General features: G+C 43.7%; 2 protein-coding genes and 1 long non-coding RNA gene across 7 annotated transcripts; 1 reads left to right on the top strand and 2 right to left on the bottom strand.

Moving 5' to 3' along the window:
• Positions 1 to 157: 157 nt before the first annotated feature.
• On the bottom strand, positions 158 to 891 carry rln3b (relaxin 3b). The gene is made up of 2 exons (XM_056410197.1): positions 642 to 891; positions 158 to 536 (listed from the first exon to the last, which is right to left on the bottom strand). The coding sequence occupies exons 1-2, from the start codon at positions 814 to 816 to the stop codon at positions 259 to 261; spliced, it is 453 nt and encodes a 150-aa protein (XP_056266172.1). The 5' UTR covers positions 817 to 891; the 3' UTR covers positions 158 to 258.
• Positions 892 to 1882: 991 nt separating this feature from the next.
• rfx1b (regulatory factor X, 1b (influences HLA class II expression)) lies at positions 1883 to 17429 on the top strand. Of its 5 annotated transcripts, none has more exons than XM_056410192.1 (18): positions 1883 to 1963; positions 3185 to 3557; positions 6276 to 6373; positions 6499 to 6588; positions 8048 to 8121; positions 8282 to 8570; positions 8654 to 8835; positions 9476 to 9595; positions 9781 to 9902; positions 9992 to 10110; positions 10224 to 10327; positions 10441 to 10592; positions 10704 to 10801; positions 11435 to 11584; positions 11690 to 11901; positions 11990 to 12143; positions 12244 to 12289; positions 16470 to 17429. In XM_056410192.1, the coding sequence occupies exons 2-18, from the start codon at positions 3212 to 3214 to the stop codon at positions 16607 to 16609; spliced, it is 2496 nt and encodes an 831-aa protein (XP_056266167.1). In that variant the 5' UTR covers positions 1883 to 1963; positions 3185 to 3211; the 3' UTR covers positions 16610 to 17429. The 5 variants fall into 5 exon arrangements, with proteins under 5 accessions (XP_056266167.1, XP_056266168.1, XP_056266163.1 ...); XM_056410188.1 differs by lacking the exon at positions 16470 to 17429 and adding an exon at positions 14646 to 16428 and having other exon boundaries at positions 1887 to 1963; XM_056410190.1 differs by lacking the exon at positions 16470 to 17429 and adding an exon at positions 14646 to 16428 and having other exon boundaries at positions 1946 to 2020.
• Positions 1894 to 2618, bottom strand: LOC130190668 (uncharacterized). The gene is made up of 3 exons (XR_008831013.1): positions 2374 to 2618; positions 2071 to 2283; positions 1894 to 1957 (listed from the first exon to the last, which is right to left on the bottom strand). It is a non-coding gene; the product is annotated as an uncharacterized LOC130190668 (long non-coding RNA).
• Positions 17430 to 17499: the final 70 nt, after the last annotated feature.

Here is a 17499-nt window from a genome sequence, read left to right as displayed (position 1 = left end):
ATAATATGTAAGAGGAACAGATACTGTCATACCAACTACACAAAGTGTTACACAAAGCTTTATTAAACAAGTCAATATGTGATAATAACAGTCAACACATTTTGAGTACACATACACATTCCTGCATCAATTGTCCACACACGGCCTGTGAGTTGGATTGGATGTGGAATTCTAAGTGTGAAGAAATTACAGAATTACATAGGAAAATAGTGGAGCTCTGCATTGGTGACAGGATAAGATATATATAAGAAGCGAGATTCAGCAAAGAGAGCTGATTTCACTCTTGCTACAGCCCCACTTGCAGCAGGCGTTGGACAGTCCGACCACTACATCCCGTCCTTTCCTATCTGCACTGCGTAGAGCTTCCATCAACCCCTCAGACATCGGTGAGCGAGATGAGCGGCTGAATCCAGCAGCCACAGATGCCTCATTTAAAGTTTGATCTATCCATACGTGGGACTCTGCAGGATCCTGCTCGCCATGTTGAGGGATGGGATTTGTGTTCCATGGGTCGAAGGCCTCTTCTCCAATAAGAGCTGATAAAAAGCAAAGTCAAATCTCTTGATATCACTGTTTGACTAGAGGAAAACACATCATGGAAAAATAAACTTGTATTGATAGTCTCTCATACACACTCTTACCTGAGTCTCCTACACTTCTCCTCCAGCGAGAACCACCACAGGTAAAGATGACAGCTCGTATGAACTCTCTTCCACACAATTTCACCCTGTAGAAGGACGGATGGGCATCGTTGGACCGCACCTTCTCCACCAGGTTCACCAACAAGCAAAGGGTCAAGAGAGCTGCCTTCCACATGTCGAGAGTGAAAAGGGGCGTCTTAAGGCGTCTTAAATGCAGCTTGAAGTGTCTGTTTCGTTTGTGTTTCCTTCCGGAAAGCTTGTTTTATAGGCCTCAGCATCTCAGAGAAGAACCTCAACTCCCCTCCACTCTTCGTCATGCCCAGAGATAAGACCGGAGACCTTTAGGGGCAACAATGCACATAGGCAAAAAGAGAAGTTGTGATAAAGCAGCAAATTAAGACAGAGGTGATGTCAACAGAGCTCTTGGCTATCTCATCACCTGTGACCTTTTGTTGGCCTTTCTGTCTCTTACACCAGTTGGGTTGTGCGGTGTGTCACCACAAAATATCTGTCTTGCTATCTGCTCCGCCATGCAATGGATGGAGATACCTATCCATTCACCTCAAAGATAACGAGGATGCTATATTGGTGTCTCATGCAAGTGGCACACACACACAAACACACACACACACACAAACACACACACACAAACACACACGTCAGAGAGAGAGCGATTTTAAAGGCCAACTGGTGATGCCACAGTGACTCAAATCAATTGTCAACTTCTATATTGTAAAATATTAAGAATTATTAGTACAAGTCTATAGAGAGAGGGAGATTTATCAGAATCCAGTTTATTGCCAAGGAGGTTTTCACATACAATGAATTTGTTTAAGTGTAGCTCTATTGGTGCATGTGCAACGACATAAATATAGAATTGAACAATTTTACAATACATATATATGTAGCCTACAATGTAACTGTTTAGAATGACAAAGATATTCTAAGGATGTGTAAAGGTTCACAGTATTATTAATACAAATAATATGTAATATACAGAGATAATAAAGTCCAACAATATGTGGTTGATGGGGGCGGGAGCAACATAAAGCAATCAAAAAAGTAAGATTTAGTAAGATTAAAAGTGGCCATTTGACGTTCGGCGCTGGTGAAAGTGACAGGCAGGAACTGTCTACCAATCAACGATACCATTTTTCACTGACGCTACGACCACCTCGCACGTGAGCCAATCAGCATGTAGGGTAGGGCGGGGCGATGACGAGAGGGTAGCAACAGTTGCCCCGGTGAAGGCAAGGCGCCATAGTCACGGTAGTCCTGGCGACAAGAACCAAGCAACGGGAGTCAACAACAACAACCTAAATGTAAGGGGGGAAAAAACTTCAACGACTTAAAAAGGACATAATTTGGATAAACTAGAGGTGAAAAAGTTATATATCTCAGAATTATCATTTTATTTTTTTCTTATTACGTATGTGGTCTCGCGTGCTTGCTTGTACGGTGCTGGACGTGACGGTTGGTCGAGCTCGTGACGTGACGGTTTGGTGTGGTCCAGCTCTCCGGGGGGATGAACGTGGTCGCTCGCTTCTCCTGTAACGCTGACTGTTGTTATGGCGATGTCAGATCTTTGATAAAGGCACAAGATGGCGGGTGCGTTGAGTGCCGATCCTACTTTTTGGCACATCTGTCAGAATGGTCAGTTTGATTTAGTTACAGTTTCGATTATAATGAAATGATAACGTGTTTTGGTGGCCTGGTTGAACGGATTTATTACCTTTTCCCACACGAGTCACGAGCGACCGGCTGCAGCTCTCGTTCACGTCACAACTCGAGCTGCTCTCTGGGAAGCCATCGCTCCTCTTAACTCACAGCTCATACGACTCAGAAACCCTCAGATAGATTATCACGAGCACAGTGAACAGCTCGCGGGACGCGTTTGTTTACGAGTTGTACATTTTACATATGAAGTACACATATATATATATATGAGTTTTTGATGACTTTAAAAAAAGTTTTTGGTCTGACATTGAACACGGTGTGCCGGACGATCTTCTGATTGTCTTGTTTGCCGTGTTGGTTTACGCAGGAGTGGCTTATCTCTCAGTGGGATGGGCTAAAGTTGTGTGACTGACAGTAGTTAGGTCCAAAGATTATTATGGGTTCTTTTCCAGATGGTAATATCAGCTACAGTCCGTTGTCGCATATTTTCACATTCTTAACGTGTCATTTAAGTTGATTTATTTCACTCGAAACACGATGCTCATGGTCAATGAACCTTGTTTTGAATGCGTATTTCAATATGTGTTTCATTGTGGATTCATTCCTGGTGCTTCGGGTCGCACTGTGTTTCCTCCTGGACCAAACAGGAAACGCTCTATGCCACTGATAGTCTCCAACAAAAGCCCCACTTCCTCTTCTGGTTTATGTTCCACGTGTGCACACACGTGTGCGCTACACACTCAAGGTCTGCGTGGCCAAATCACAGAGAGGGGTAAAATAACACGGCAAAAACAAAACAAAAAAAGTGTTGTTATGTAAGTTTGTAGCACTTTCGTTAATGAGGTGCCTTCTCTTTTTATCCGCAGAACTAGTGCCTCAAAGCATCGGTTGCCATGGCAACTTCTGGATACTCTGAGGACCTTCAGCCTCAGCAGGCCAACACTGTAACCATAGCAACACCTCCTGCCACCACAACCTCATCTGCAAAGACGGCACACTTCCTGTCTGAGATTCCACCGACCTCCGGGACCATTATGTCGGCTAACCAATCAGCCGCCGCCTCAAAAACAGGACAGGGTGCACTTTGTTCTCAAGGGACGACCATCAGCCAGAGCCAGAAGGCAGCGGTTCTGACAGCGCCCACGCAGCACTACGTGAACCCAGAAATCCAGCATTCTGCAACCCAGAAAAGTAACGGTCAGAGCAACTCGCCCCAGTACATCATCGTAACTGTCACAGGTGAGCGACCATGTAATGACCGACGCAGAAGATACCTGCAAACTCCATTCAGTGCATACAGATGTTGGACAGGTGCCCTTGCAGCAGGAGGGCAGGATATGGAATACAGTCTGAGGGCGCATCAGTTTGTCCCGCAAGTCAATGTGTCTGGGGGGGGGGGGGGGGCAACAGGCTTGACCTAGTTGGAGACGGGCAGTTTGTCTGCTACCTTGAGATTGATGCTTGTTATCAAACAGTCTTTAGTTGCCAGGGCCTCCATCTCTTTAAAGTTACATCACAGTGGTATCAAACAGTGCCTAAACAATTAGTCAGAATCAGAACCAGAATCTTTTATTGCCAAGTATGTTTTCACATACAAGGAATGTGTCATGGCGGGTGGCGCAACATTGGACAATATCATTAAATAATCAACACAGGGCAATAATTGAAAAATGTGTGCATTCAATTGCCAAGAACTCTAATCATGAAGTCAATATTTAAGTAATTTTTCAAGGAAAAAGCCCAAATATTTCCTGATTCAGGCTTTCCTCTGTTTGACATCAATGTGAATGAATTATCACGAGGTTCTGGACTGTTGGTCAGACAGTATGAATACATTGGACGACGTCACTTTGGGTTCTCGGACGTTGAAACGGGCACCTTCACTATTTTCATTACAACAATTAAACACTGAACGATTAATCAATTCTTATTTTACATCGTGAATAGCTAGCACCTCAAATAAATAATCATAATTCTAAGTAATAATTAGTTAACTTAAGGAAGAATTATGTTAAGGCTTCAATGTGCATCGAGTGCGAAGCCATTATCTGATCCCTAGATTTCACTTCATGAAAACATGTTCCAGTGCTACCCACAGACATATTAGGAACTATCTGACTACATTTGTATATAACAATCAGCATATTATAGTATTAACGAGTTCTGATGATGATGTTTGGTAGTTCAGTGTGTCGTTATAGTGTGTTCTAATCGTTTGATTAGATAGCTAGAATGTAGTTTAGTGTGCATAGGTTATGAGGACGAAGCTGATGGACATGGTTGCTAGGCTGCGTAGTCCCGGACACGGGAACGTGGGTGGCTAATTATTGGAACCTGACTAATATTCTACGCTGCTGCTTTTGCTATTATAGACAGTGGTGCAACAACGTTTTTTTTTCAATAATATTGAATCAACATGGCTTTACGTGTGCAATAATGCAGTTGTACTAAAGATAAGATAAGCGAGTACCTCTGGTACTTTATGTAATGCATGCTTACGAGGCTCTGGACCATTTCCAGGCATTATTAAAACAAGTGGTTAGAATATGGTCTTATCTAGTGGATATGAGAGAGAACTGACCCCTGAACACTGAGCTCTATCGAAATGTTTATTTTTGGGCCGTCTATTCGTAGATCTTCTTCCCTGCTAGTGTCGAGTAACACTGTGCACTTTCACCCAGAGTGAGGCTCACGAAGAAGGGCTGCTAATTCAGCTGAAAAACTGCTTATTAAAACCGAGCCCTCCCTCATATCTATAAACCGCAGTCAAAATATCTGGGTTCTTCACAGCACAGTTATGCAGCTCACGGATTAATCACTCACAATTAAAGAGGTATAGTTTAGCTAGTGTGGTTTTTGTGATATGTATACATATTTACAATAGAAGGCTGGATTAATGTACTTAACATTTTAGGTATACCAGTTGCCACCAGACAGACGTGACTAATTAGATATTTAGCCAGAGGGAAACACTATGTAACCTCTAAGTATAACATATTACATAACTAGAACGGGCACTCGGTAGAGCGCATACCTTCGCATATCACAAGATTGGGCATTGAATTATGAACATGTTGGCATTAGTTGCATGCAAATTGGATACAAATTGACCGCGCTATGGTAAAAAGAATATGTTGACCTTTGCATGACCATGACCTTTGACCCGATTGATCCCAAAATTTATTTTGTGTTATGCGAGTAATGCGCATACAAATAAATAAATAAATAAATAAATACACGGCGATCAAAACATTACCTTCTGCATTTTCAATGCGAAGGTAATAATAGCTTCTTAACTGTGTTATTGGGGGAATTTAAAAAAGTTGTTTAAATAATAAATGATTTCCCTCTCCAAACTTACTAAGTTGGAAGGAACAGGTAGTGGTCACTTTCCATCCCTTATCATAATAAAAAAATAAAGTTGAGTGGTGGGCTGTGCAGAGTTGTGCTGGATTAATTGTAACTCCAAGTAAGCGATAGCCGGAGGGTGAAAAAACTGTTTCAATTAATTATTTTCTCACCTGAAGGCTAGAAGGAAGTGAATATCACCCTCTCCTCCTACCACCCTCCATCCTCTGTTTCCCCTCCCTCCATCCCTCATTCCTCGTGTATCTCTCATTTTCCCTCTCTCATCTGATCTGCGTGTTTACAAGATGGAGTGATTCCTCTCTCCATCTGGGGAGATTAGCTGTCCAAGGCTGCCCTGCTGCATGCTAGATATAAGGATGAAAGCGGAGTTGCACATACGCACTCTTTCTCTCCTCCCCACTGTCAGTCTCTCCTCAGAGGAACAACAACAAAACAAAAAACTTTGTGTTGTAAGATGTTCTGCGGTGACTGTTATTACGATTTGGAAGCAGTGTGTCGTGAGTACTGAACTTGTGGTACGGATGCTTTTTTCAGTTGATTTGTTTCATTATCTGATGAAACCTCTCTCTCTCTCTCTGGCATCCCTAGAGGGCTCTGTTCACTCCACTGACAGCCTGTCCGACTCCAGCCCACCTGCCCCTGGTGTTGCTACTCAGGTGGTCCAACCAGTGGAGTCCATCCAACAGGTAAGATGCAAACATATACACGCAAAACCCCAATAATGTACCCGTTGATCACGTGGGAACATGTCTCAGCATATGGTCGCTTTCCCCATGATTCTATCTGACCCTGTGGCTTTACTCACCTGCAGAGGTCAGTGTTGCAAGCGGTGTCACAGGCAGCCAAGAGGATTCAGTCTGGCCACATCAACAATCTACAGTCTGTGCACATTAGGCAGGAGGTAAACAGACGTACAAAAAAAAGCCCCTTGTCATGGAAGAGACTTACAATAAATACATCAAGTTAAAGGTCATTTGATTATGCAACAGGCAGATAGGAAGAGAGGAACGTAGGAGAGAAAGCCTTGTGGCCATCTTGACAGAACGCTTGCCTACTTTGCATGTCTTTTCAACTCCATCACGACGGCCGCCCTAGGCTATCTGTGATGTGCCTGAACACAAAAAAAAAGAACTCTGCAGGTCTCCTCTGTAAGCGAGTGAATGAGCGAATGAGCGGTTAGGATTGTTTTTGGACCTCCTTGTGTCATTTTATGCAAATAACTTCTATGGATGACACCAACAAAGTATACTTTGGTTTAATTGATAATATACAGGTCACATTGGTAAAACTAAAAACATTTCTGTAAATGTGCTGAAGTTATTCACCAAGATGCTATTTTTCATCTGTAGTCCCGAGAGGCAGAAAACAATCCTAAAAACATAAGATTACACATACAATATTTATACAATATTTACACTTTTCAATGGGTGCACTATTCTCACTATTAATTAGTGAGAATAGTGAGTATCCTCATTCAGGAGACTCTTAGACATTGTCAAGTACTAACAAGACATGCAACAAGAAGTCTAACAAATTCAAAACAGAAATAAAGTAAATAAAATAAGGAAGAACTCTGTCTTTGAGGATTGAATTTCGAATTTTTGACGGTTAACAATGATTTCGGGACAGTTGAAATTATTTTACAGTGGTGAAAAAAAGTTAGTCTTCCATCGTTGAATATCAATAATGACAGTCTGATGACAAAATAGTTTCAGAAACTGCCTGCTCCATACCTCCTCTGAACACAAACTTTATTAACCCAGTTAAGGAGCAAAGTTTCTTTATTCAATATGCGGTGTGCATAGTATTCAAAGGAAAATGGTTAATCTATTATATTTATTAATTCTTTCACTCTCCCATCATTGCTATTCGAGCCCAAATCTGCTACATTTCATGATTTCATACTAACAGTGGACGTCTTGTGCCGTTAAAACCGCAGAGAATTAAATCCCAAACCTCACTTTGGAAGTTCTCACCATCAGCTCAGTGTTTTGATGTTATAGCCCCCGGCTTCATCACACTGATCCGTGATGTTTCCGGCAGCAGCTGTTCTCAGCCAAAAAGCTCTAAAAGTCACGCTCCACCATCACGACACACAGACAACAGCAGCTACTGATTAGCAGCTAAAGACACAGATCTGCTCACACAAGTTGATGGAGACCAAGAACTGACTCCAAATGGAAGCCTATATGTTACCTCGGGCTCCGAGGTGTGTCGTAGACAGCCGCTCACAAACATGTTTGCCACAACTTCACGAGGCAATAATATGTTGATAGTGTGTTAACAGCTTGTTGTGCTGCCTTAAAGCAGCTAAAAATGAACACATTCATCTTTAAGTCTCCTGTTTGGTTCTTGTCCAGGTGGAGCATGTGTACTCTGGACAGGTGCAGTATGTGGACGGAGGAGGAGACGTGACTTTTACTACGTCCTCCATGTGAGTAGAAAGAAACACACACACACACACACACACACACACACACGATCGTTTACACACATTTTGTTACTTTCCAAGTCACACAGCTGTGTCTTTTGTGTTTTCTATATGTTTCTGTTTGTGTGTGTGTGTGTGTGTCTGCATGTCTTTTTCTGTCCAGTCGATCCAGCAACTACCCTTTCTCCGACTCGCCCCTCTACTCCCAGACCCCTCCCACCTCCTCCTCCTCCTACTACGAGCCCACGCCCAGCACTGAGTCAGACATCACCGGCTCTGTGACCTCGCAGCCCGTTTCTGTGGCAACAGCGGGAGCCAATTGTGGGGGCGCTGGTGCAGGCGGAGGGGGCTATGTCATTCAGGGAGGTTACGTGTTAGGAGGAGGAGCAGCAGGTGGAGGAGGAGGAGGACAGACTTACTCCAATCCTAACTCTCGTGCACCGCCCGCTACAGTGAGTACTCGAGTTCAAAGTGAACGACGTCCTGGACGTGAACGTTCATAGAATAACATTCTGGTGCCGTCCATCTTTCCTAGGTGCAGTGGCTGTGTGATAACTATGAGGGGGCGGAGGGGGTGAGTTTACCCCGCTGCACCCTCTACTACCACTACCTGCTGCACTGCCAGGAGCAGAAACTAGAACCCGTTAATGCTGCGTCCTTCGGCAAACTCATCCGGTCCGTCTTCATGGGGCTACGTACACGAAGATTAGGGACCAGGTATACATATACTGTACATACATACATATATATATATACACTACCGTTCAAAAGTTTGGGGTCATCCAGACAATTTTGTGTCTTCCATGAAAACTCACTTTTATTTATCAAATGAATTGAAAATTGAATAGAAAATATAGTCAAGACATTGACAAGGTTAGAAATAATGATTAATATTTGAAGTATTAATTTTGTTCTTCAAACTTCAAGCTCAAAGGAAGGCCAGTTGTATAACTTATATCACCAGCATAACTGTTTTCAGCTGTGCTAGCATAATTGCACAAGGGTTTTCTAATCAGACATTAGTCTTCTAAGGCGATTAGCAAACACAATGTACCATTAGAACACTGGAGTGATAGTTGATGGAAATGGGCCTCTATACACCTATGGAGATATTTCATTAGAAACCAGACACTTCCACCTTGAATATTAATTTACCACATTAACAATGTATAGAGTGTATTTTTGATTAATTTAATGTTATCTTTATTGAAAAAACAGTGCTTTTCTTTGAAAAATAAAGACATTTCTAAGTGACCCCAAACTTTTGAACGGTAGTGTATACACACACACACATACGTTTTGCGAGACGAGTATCTCAGGGCATCGTCATAACTCCTTGTGTGTGTGTGTGTTTCAGAGGGAACTCAAAGTACCACTACTATGGTCTCAGGATCAAATCTGGTTCCCCGCTGCTCAGACTGATGGATGAGCAGCAGCACATGGCGATGAGGCAGCAGCCGTTCTCTCAGAAAAACAGGTATTCACACGAGGCCGTGTACTCGTGTCCCTTATCCGAACACCTGGAGCATCGCTGCGGTCGATCGTCCATTCCAAGATGGATCAGTCGCTTTGCTTACAATGTTCCCGCAGCTTGTTTCTAGGACTCCCCTTCCTCTGACTCTTCCTCACTGTCCCCTGATTGATGTGTACTCTGTCCAATAGGATAAAGCCACTTCATAAGGCACAGGGGCTCACCAATGGGACGTCCGGCGGGATGGGTCAGCAGCAGGCGGCGGCACTGTGTGATATTTCCGCGCAAGTGCAACAGTATCAGCAGTTTCTCGGTGAGGAACCCCAACACGGCCTCCGTTTTTCACATTCTATTCAACTTTTTTCGTACACAAGCCGTGAACATCTGCCATCTCTTGTGCAGAGACGTCTAGGGCGCTGCCAGACTTTATGGACCTTGACCTGCAGGATCGAACCCTGCCTGACGGGATACTTCTAGAACACCTCAAGGCCTTCCAGACCCTCTACAGAGAGCACTGCGAGGTAGGCAGCCACGACACCCACCGGAGCCGTCTTCTCGGTCAACATACACAAATCATAGCCTCCGGTGGTTGAGACACCTGTGGGTGTAATGTGTGTGTGTGTGATCCCCACAGGCCATTCTGGACGTGATGGTCAACCTTCAGTTCACTCTGGTGGAGACACTGTGGAAATCCTTCTGGAGGTTCAGCCAGAGCAGCGACACCGAATCCCTCCACCTGTACGTGTCCTCAACACACTCTCCACACACAATGCCGTGGCAGAAATGCCGGCGCCTACATCTCCTCCACTGCACCGTAGCGAGTGTGAACGGTGTGTCCGCTCGTCCTCCAGGCACAACGAGTCGGAGAAGCGTCTGCCCAAGTCGTGCCTGGTGGTGCTGTGTAAGTACGAGCCGGCGCTGCGCTGGACCAAGGAGTGCGACAACCTGCTGTACCAGACTCTGGTGGAGATCCTCATCCCTGACGTACTGAGACCCATCCCCAGTGAGTGTGGAAGGCCTGTAAGAGGCGTGTGCATAGCATCATGAATATATAAAACGTGAACCCGCTCTCTCTCTCTTTATCCTCTCTACATCAACACCATCCCTTCCTCAGGTGCCTTAACTCAGGCCATTCGCAACTTTGCCAAGAGTCTGGAGAATTGGTTGACCGGCGCCATGATGAACATCCCAGAAGAGATGGTTCGCATAAAGGTATTTGAAGGCTGCTGCACAGGTTCGTTATCGGGACCGAGCTCCGCATCTGTTTTCTAGATCAGTCGTCAACAGCGTTTCAGATCCATCCAGATGGCGGCTCCTTCCCGTTCACATCTGGCCAGGCAATTTATCTTAAATGTCTCGAAGTGGCCATTTTTACCTTTGCATTGAAAATGCGGAAGGTTATGTTTTGATCGCCGTGTATTTATTTATTTATTTGTATGCGTGTTCCTCGCATAACTAAAAAAGTATTAAACCGAATCGCATGAAATTTGGTGGGATGATTGGTTATTATCCGGGGACCATTTGATTAGATTTTGGGATCGATCGGGTCAAAAGTCAAGGTCATGAAAAGGTCAAAATCTTCGTTTTACCATAGCGCGGTCAATTTGTATCCAATTGGCATGCAACTAATGCCAACATGTTCATAATTCAATGCCCAATCTTGTGATATGCGAAGGTATGCGCTCTACCGAGTGCCCATTCTAGTCTATTATTGCGTTGATCTCCGCGTGTCCTCGGCGTTGTCTTTCTGTCTGATGTCAGTGTGAACTGGGCCTCATTGTGGCTGCTCCTTGACGCCATCTTTCTCACGGCGGCCTCCCGTTCCTCTTCCTCCCTCTGTGTCAGGTGGTGTGCATCGGCTCCTTCTCCCAGACGCTGCGCCGCTACACCAGCCTGAACCACCTGGCCCAGGCGGCCCGCGCCGTCCTGCAGAACACAGCCCAGATCAACCAGATGCTCTCCGACCTCAACCGTGTGGATTTCACCAACGTGCAGGTGTGTGCTCCTATCGCACCCTCCCACGTCTATAAACGCACATCAGTGTTTTTAAGTGAACTGGAGCAGACGCCTGACCCTGTCCACCCCTCCCCCGCCTCTCAGGAGCAGGCATCCTGGGTATGTCAGTGTGAGGACCGGGTGGTACAGCAGCTGGAGCAGGACTTTAAAATGACGCTGCAGCAGCAGAACTCTCTGGAGCAGTGGGCGACCTGGCTGGACGCCGTTGTCTCCGAGGCCCTGAAGCCCTACGAGCACAACCCGGCTGCCCTGCCGAAGGCCGCCAAGGTCTTCCTGCTCAACTGGTCCTTTTATAGGTGAGAGGAAAGAGAAAAAACAGGACATTTTTGTAATATTTTTGTTTTTACGTGGAAGGTAATTGTCACCTGTGCTTTTTCTCACCAGCTCCATGGTCATCCGAGACCTGACCCTGCGCAGCGCCGCCAGCTTTGGCTCCTTCCACCTGATCCGCCTGCTGTACGACGAGTACATGTACTACCTGATAGAACACCGGGTGGCCCAGGCTAAAGGAGTGACACCCATTGCGGTCATGGGAGAAGTAGGTGTCTGCGCATACAGTCCCGTAGCATCAGTCTGCACCTGATGATACAGATGATACGTGATGTTTATAAATGTGTAATTCTTGTCCCGTGTTGCAGTTTGCCAGCACGGTCAAGAGCCGGAACTCTCGGGACCTGGAAAAAGGTAATTGTGATTCTCCTCACAAAATAGGATCACTTTTTTCAAGTTTCAGCCTGTTTTGAGGTCACTTAATCAATCAATCAAACTTTTATTACAGACTCAAGGTCCAGATAGTACAGAACATTAAAATATAATAAAATACATACAAAATCACAAGTAAACTAGAATGGGCACTCGGTAGAGCGCATACCTTCGCATATCACAAGATTGGGCATTGAATTATGAACATTTTGGCATTAGTTGCATGCCAATTGGACAAAAATGTATCGTGCTATGGTAAAAAAAGAGTTTGACCTTTCCATGACCTTGACCTTGACCTTTGACCCGATTGATCCCAAAATCTAATCAAATGGTCCCCGGATAATAACCAATCATCCCACCAAATTTCATGCGATTCAAGAACATGTTGACCTGTTCATGACCTTTGACCTTGACCTTTGACCCGATCGATCCCAAAATCGAATCAACTGGTCCCCGGATAATAAACAATCATCCCACCAAATTTCATGCGATTCGGTTCAATACTTTTTGAGTTCTGCGAAAGATTTTGACCTGTTCATGACCTTTGACCTTTGACCCGATCGATCCCAAAATCTAATCAACTGGTCCCCGGATAATAAACAATCATCCCACCAAATTTCATGCGATTCGGTTCAATACTTTTTGAGTTTTGCGAATAACACGCATACAAATAAATAAATAAATAAATACACGGCGATCAAAACATAACCTTCCGGCATTTTCAATGCGAAGGTAACTAGAACGGGCACTCGGTAGAGCGCATACCTTCGCCGCAGCCACATTTTGCATTAGTTGCATGCCAATTGGATAAAAATTGACCGTTTCATGACCTTGACCTTTGACCCGATCAATCCCACAATCTAATCAAATGGGCCCCGGATAATAAACAATCATCCCACCAAATTTCATGCGATTCGGTTTAATACTTTTTGAGTTATGCGAGTAACACGCACGCATACAAATAAATACACAGCGATCAAAATATAACCTTCCGCATTTTCAATGCAAAGGTAAAAACAAACAATGAACTAGAATGGGCACTCGGTAGAGCGCATACCTTCGCATATCACAAGATTGGGCATTGAATTATGAACATTTTGGCATTAGTTGCATGCCAATTGGACAAAAATGTATCATGCTATGGTAAAAAAAGAGTTTGACCTTTCCATAACCTTGACCTTGACCTTTGACCCGATTTATCCCAAAATCTAATCAAATGGTCCCCGGATAATAACCAATCATCCCACCAAATTTCATGCGATTCAAGAACATTTTGACCTGTTCATGACCTTTGACCTTGACCTTTGACCCGATCGATCCCAAAATCTAATCAACTGGTCCCCGGATAATAAACAATCATCCCACCAAATTTCATGCGATTCGGTTCAATACTTTTTGAGTTGGATAATAAACAATCATCGTTTAATACTTTTGAGTTATGCGAGTAACACGACGCATACAAATAAATACAATACAAATAAATACACAGCGATCAAAATATAACCTTCCGCATTTTCAATGCAAAGGTAAAAACAAACAATGAACTAGAATGGGCGCGATACCTTCGCATATCACAAGATTGGGCATTGAATTATGAACATTTTGGCATTAGTTGCATGCCAATTGGACAAAAATGTATCATGCTATGGTAAAAAAAGATGTTGACCTTTCCATAACCTTGACCTTGACCTTTGACCCGATTGATCCCAAAATCTAATCAAATGGTCCCCGGATAATAACCAATCATCCCACCAAATTCCATGTGATTCAAGAAGATTTGACCTGTTCATGACCTTTGACCTTTGACCCGATCGATCCCAAAATCTAATCAACTGGTCCCCGGATAATAAACAATCATCCCACCAAATTTCATGCGATTCGGTTCAATACTTTTTGAGTTCTGCGAAAGATTTTGACCTGTTCATGACCTTTGACCTTGACCTTTGACCCGATCGATCCCAAAATCTCATCAACTGGTCCCCGGATAATAAAAAATCATCCCACCAAATTTCATGCGATTCGGTTCAATACTTTTTGAGTTTTGCGAATAACACGCATACAAATAAATAAATAAATAAATAAATACACGGCGATCAAAACATAACCTTCCGGCATTTTCAATGCGAAGGTAAAAACAAACAATGAACTACACATTCTTTATAGACAGCTGTACCAGTGTCTCCACAGCTGGGGCTGGTAGCGTGTAGTGCTGAATTTTATATTTGATAAAAACATGATGATCTCATTTTCAGAGTCAAGCCGGCACATTCAATTTCTTAAAATACAGACAACTTAATGCCTCGTCACGTGCCCTTTTTCCTTTTTTTCCCGCCGTCAGAAGAAGAAGAGGACGACGAGGAAGAGGAGAGCGAAGACGAGGGCGGCGATCTCGTACTGCAGTCCAGCTCTCTGAGCGCGATGGATGACGAGAAGGACCCGATGGAGCCGCCCGCCAAGTTGCCCAGGACGACTTTCAATCTGCACACTCTGACCGACGGCACACAACCGTAGACACTTATTTGCATAATTATCTCACCCTCCCACACACACACACACACACACACACACACACACACACACACATACACCTTTGCTTTAAGTTGAACATCATGCCATCCCATTCTGTCGCTCTGTGTACGCTTCAGGTTTTGCGAGTCGCTGCTGTCCGGTGTCCGTGTGTGTGTCTGCGAGCGTGTCGAAATGCGGAAGAGCCTTTTTTGTTGTTGCCATTTCTGTACGTCAGTGCCGCCGCCTTTCTCTTTGCCCGTTTCTGATGTTTCACAGTCCTGGCCTCGTTCCCTGTGCCTTCCGTGTTGATACAGTGGCCAGCTGCCCGCAGCCGCTCCTGTCCAGCCTCAACCGAGCTGGACACAGTCTCGACTCCCTCCCGTCCCGCCTTAACCGCTGACCTGATTGCTGTGGAAAGATGAGACGTGTTCTTCATTGTGCTCTAAACTCCAAAATGTCTCCCACCTTGCCTTTTAAAGCGGCGACTATGCAGGGAAGCTGGACTATAATGAACAGAAGGGTTTGAAATATCATTTTTTATCTGAGTAGCATCTGGAATGATACTGCGTTATAATTTATGTCGGGACATGGATGTTGATTGACAGCTTGGTGTGGATGCCATATTTGACTTATTTTGCTTATTAATTTCGCCAATTAACTGATACCCTGTGCCTTTGAGAGATTTGTATTCTATATAGTATGTATCGGTGGATTAATAAATGGAGGTCCTGTGAAGTATTTTTGTTGTCATGAATATTTAGCTGTGAAGAAAATGAAGAAGAAAAGTTGACAGATGTGTTGATTTTGTCCGATTTTCCGCTCTTCCACATATCTTCTTCTACATATCCATTTGTCATTACCTTCACATTGAAAATGCGGAAGGTTATGTTTTGATCGCCGTGTATTCATTTATTTATTTGTATGCGTGTTATTCGCATAACAAAAAAAGTTTTAAACCGAATCGCATGAAATTTGGTGGGATGATTGGTTATTATCCGGGGACCATTTGATTAGATTTTGGAATCGATCGGGTCAAAGGTCAAGAAAAGGTCAAAATCTTCTTGAATCGCATGTAATTTGGTGGGATGATTGGTTATTATCTGGGGACCATTTGATTAGATTTTGGGATCAATCGGGTCAAAGGTCAAGGTCAAGGATAGGTCAAAATCTTCTTTTTACCATAGCACGGTCAATTTTTATCCAATTGGCATGCAACTAATGCCAACATGTTCATAATTCAATGCCCAATCTTGTGATATGCGAAGGTATGCGCTCTACCGAGTGCCCATTCTAGTTTCCTAATGTTTATCTCTTATTTGACAATCACACACACACACTGACTGCTCGACCAACACAGACACCTTCGCGGATGCATTGCAAGTTGAAAGGGCCACAGGACGAGGTCAAAGCTTATCCCACCCAATCAGCACTTACTTCACTGTATCCATGGCAACCGGTGTACCAGCTACAGCTATCTCAAAAGGTTTTGTCGTGTATGTTCTGGGTGTGTAGATAACCGATATTATGTACCTTTTGTGAACAGTCAGATATCCAAACTATTTGTATGTTGTTTAACCATTATTGCCTTATTAAATGTGTTGTGCTCTGTTGTGCACTCGCTCTATAATTGAACTATATTTTTTATGTGATACAGGACCAGGCATGTGGATATGGATTTGGAGATGGACCCTTTCCAAAGAGCACATGCTCAACCCGCCGCTTGTCACATGGCATGAGCAGATGTTGCCCCGTCCTTTAGGATGGTCCGACTTCCAAGATCCCACCAAAGAGTAAACAAGGATATATTTACATGTGTTCGTATAGTGAGGGCAGACAAAATGAAACCGACTGCTAACTGCCATATCACTATGACAACAAAAAGTGACCTGGATTTCTGCTTATGCCGCTTTTCTAAATCCTCTCGATGTGATTGGGAAGACCTTTGTACTTCAATCTGTGATCGATGTTTGTAGCTTCATTCTGTTAACTAAAAGGATGCAGTTGCTCTCAAAACATGCGCCATTATTTTTCTTCTTCATGGGACTGTAGATTTTGCTCAACCATCACATCCAATGTGCTCCCCCTTACTTCAGATACATAGAATGGTATTTCACATCCAAACTTACCCATAATGCAACTCAATCGCATCTTTTGTTCATCCTCGCTGCCTCTTATACACATCTAACACGTCTAATAACCGTTAACACCCATCAAAATATTGCTTCATTTTTATCCTATTCGACATTTGTGGGAAATTGTCATAAAGTGAAGTCAAAAACTTGAGCTCAGTGACCAATGATCACCAAATTATAATAATTTCCACCGTAGGCGGCAGTTTGTGCCAAATGTGAAGAAAATCGCTGAAGACGTTCCAGAGATATCACAGGTTCACAAGAATGGACCGGCCGGACATTTATGCACCATTAAAACCTCAAAACATAAAACCTGTGCAGCTGCAGCAGCAATAGCTCTGAGATGATTAGGTCAGGTGATTAGGTCTGTTTTATTTTATTAAGAAAACTCCTCCAGAGGAGTTTGCAATATGTGCATCATTGTAACCAGTTCAAGAAAAATAGATTTGAGTAGTAATCCAGTGATTCATGAGAAATAAAACAAACACCAGACGTACGACTATATAGAGATTCAAGCAATGTGCGATGTTCACATTGTTTTTACAATCTTAA

Source organism: Pseudoliparis swirei, chromosome 24 (assembly GCF_029220125.1).
Source record: "Pseudoliparis swirei isolate HS2019 ecotype Mariana Trench chromosome 24, NWPU_hadal_v1, whole genome shotgun sequence".
Lineage (NCBI taxonomy): Eukaryota > Metazoa > Chordata > Actinopteri > Perciformes > Liparidae > Pseudoliparis > Pseudoliparis swirei.
The sequence above is the reverse complement of the archived record's forward strand: the minus strand, read 5'-3'. Positions and strand labels throughout refer to the sequence as shown.

Coding starts and splice junctions, on each gene's coding strand:
- rln3b (XM_056410197.1), bottom strand. CDS start 816: ATGTGGAAGGCAGCTCTCTTGACCCTTTGCTTGTTGGTGAACCTGGTG. Junction 537..641: donor GAGAAGTGTAGGAGACTCAG/GTAAGAGTGTGT, acceptor GCTTTTTATCAG/CTCTTATTGGAGAAGAGGCC.
- rfx1b (XM_056410188.1), top strand. CDS start 3,212: ATGGCAACTTCTGGATACTCTGAGGACCTTCAGCCTCAGCAGGCCAAC. Junction 3,558..6,275: donor CATCATCGTAACTGTCACAG/GTGAGCGACCAT, acceptor TGGCATCCCTAG/AGGGCTCTGTTCACTCCACT. Junction 9,596..9,780: donor CCGTTCTCTCAGAAAAACAG/GTATTCACACGA, acceptor TCTGTCCAATAG/GATAAAGCCACTTCATAAGG.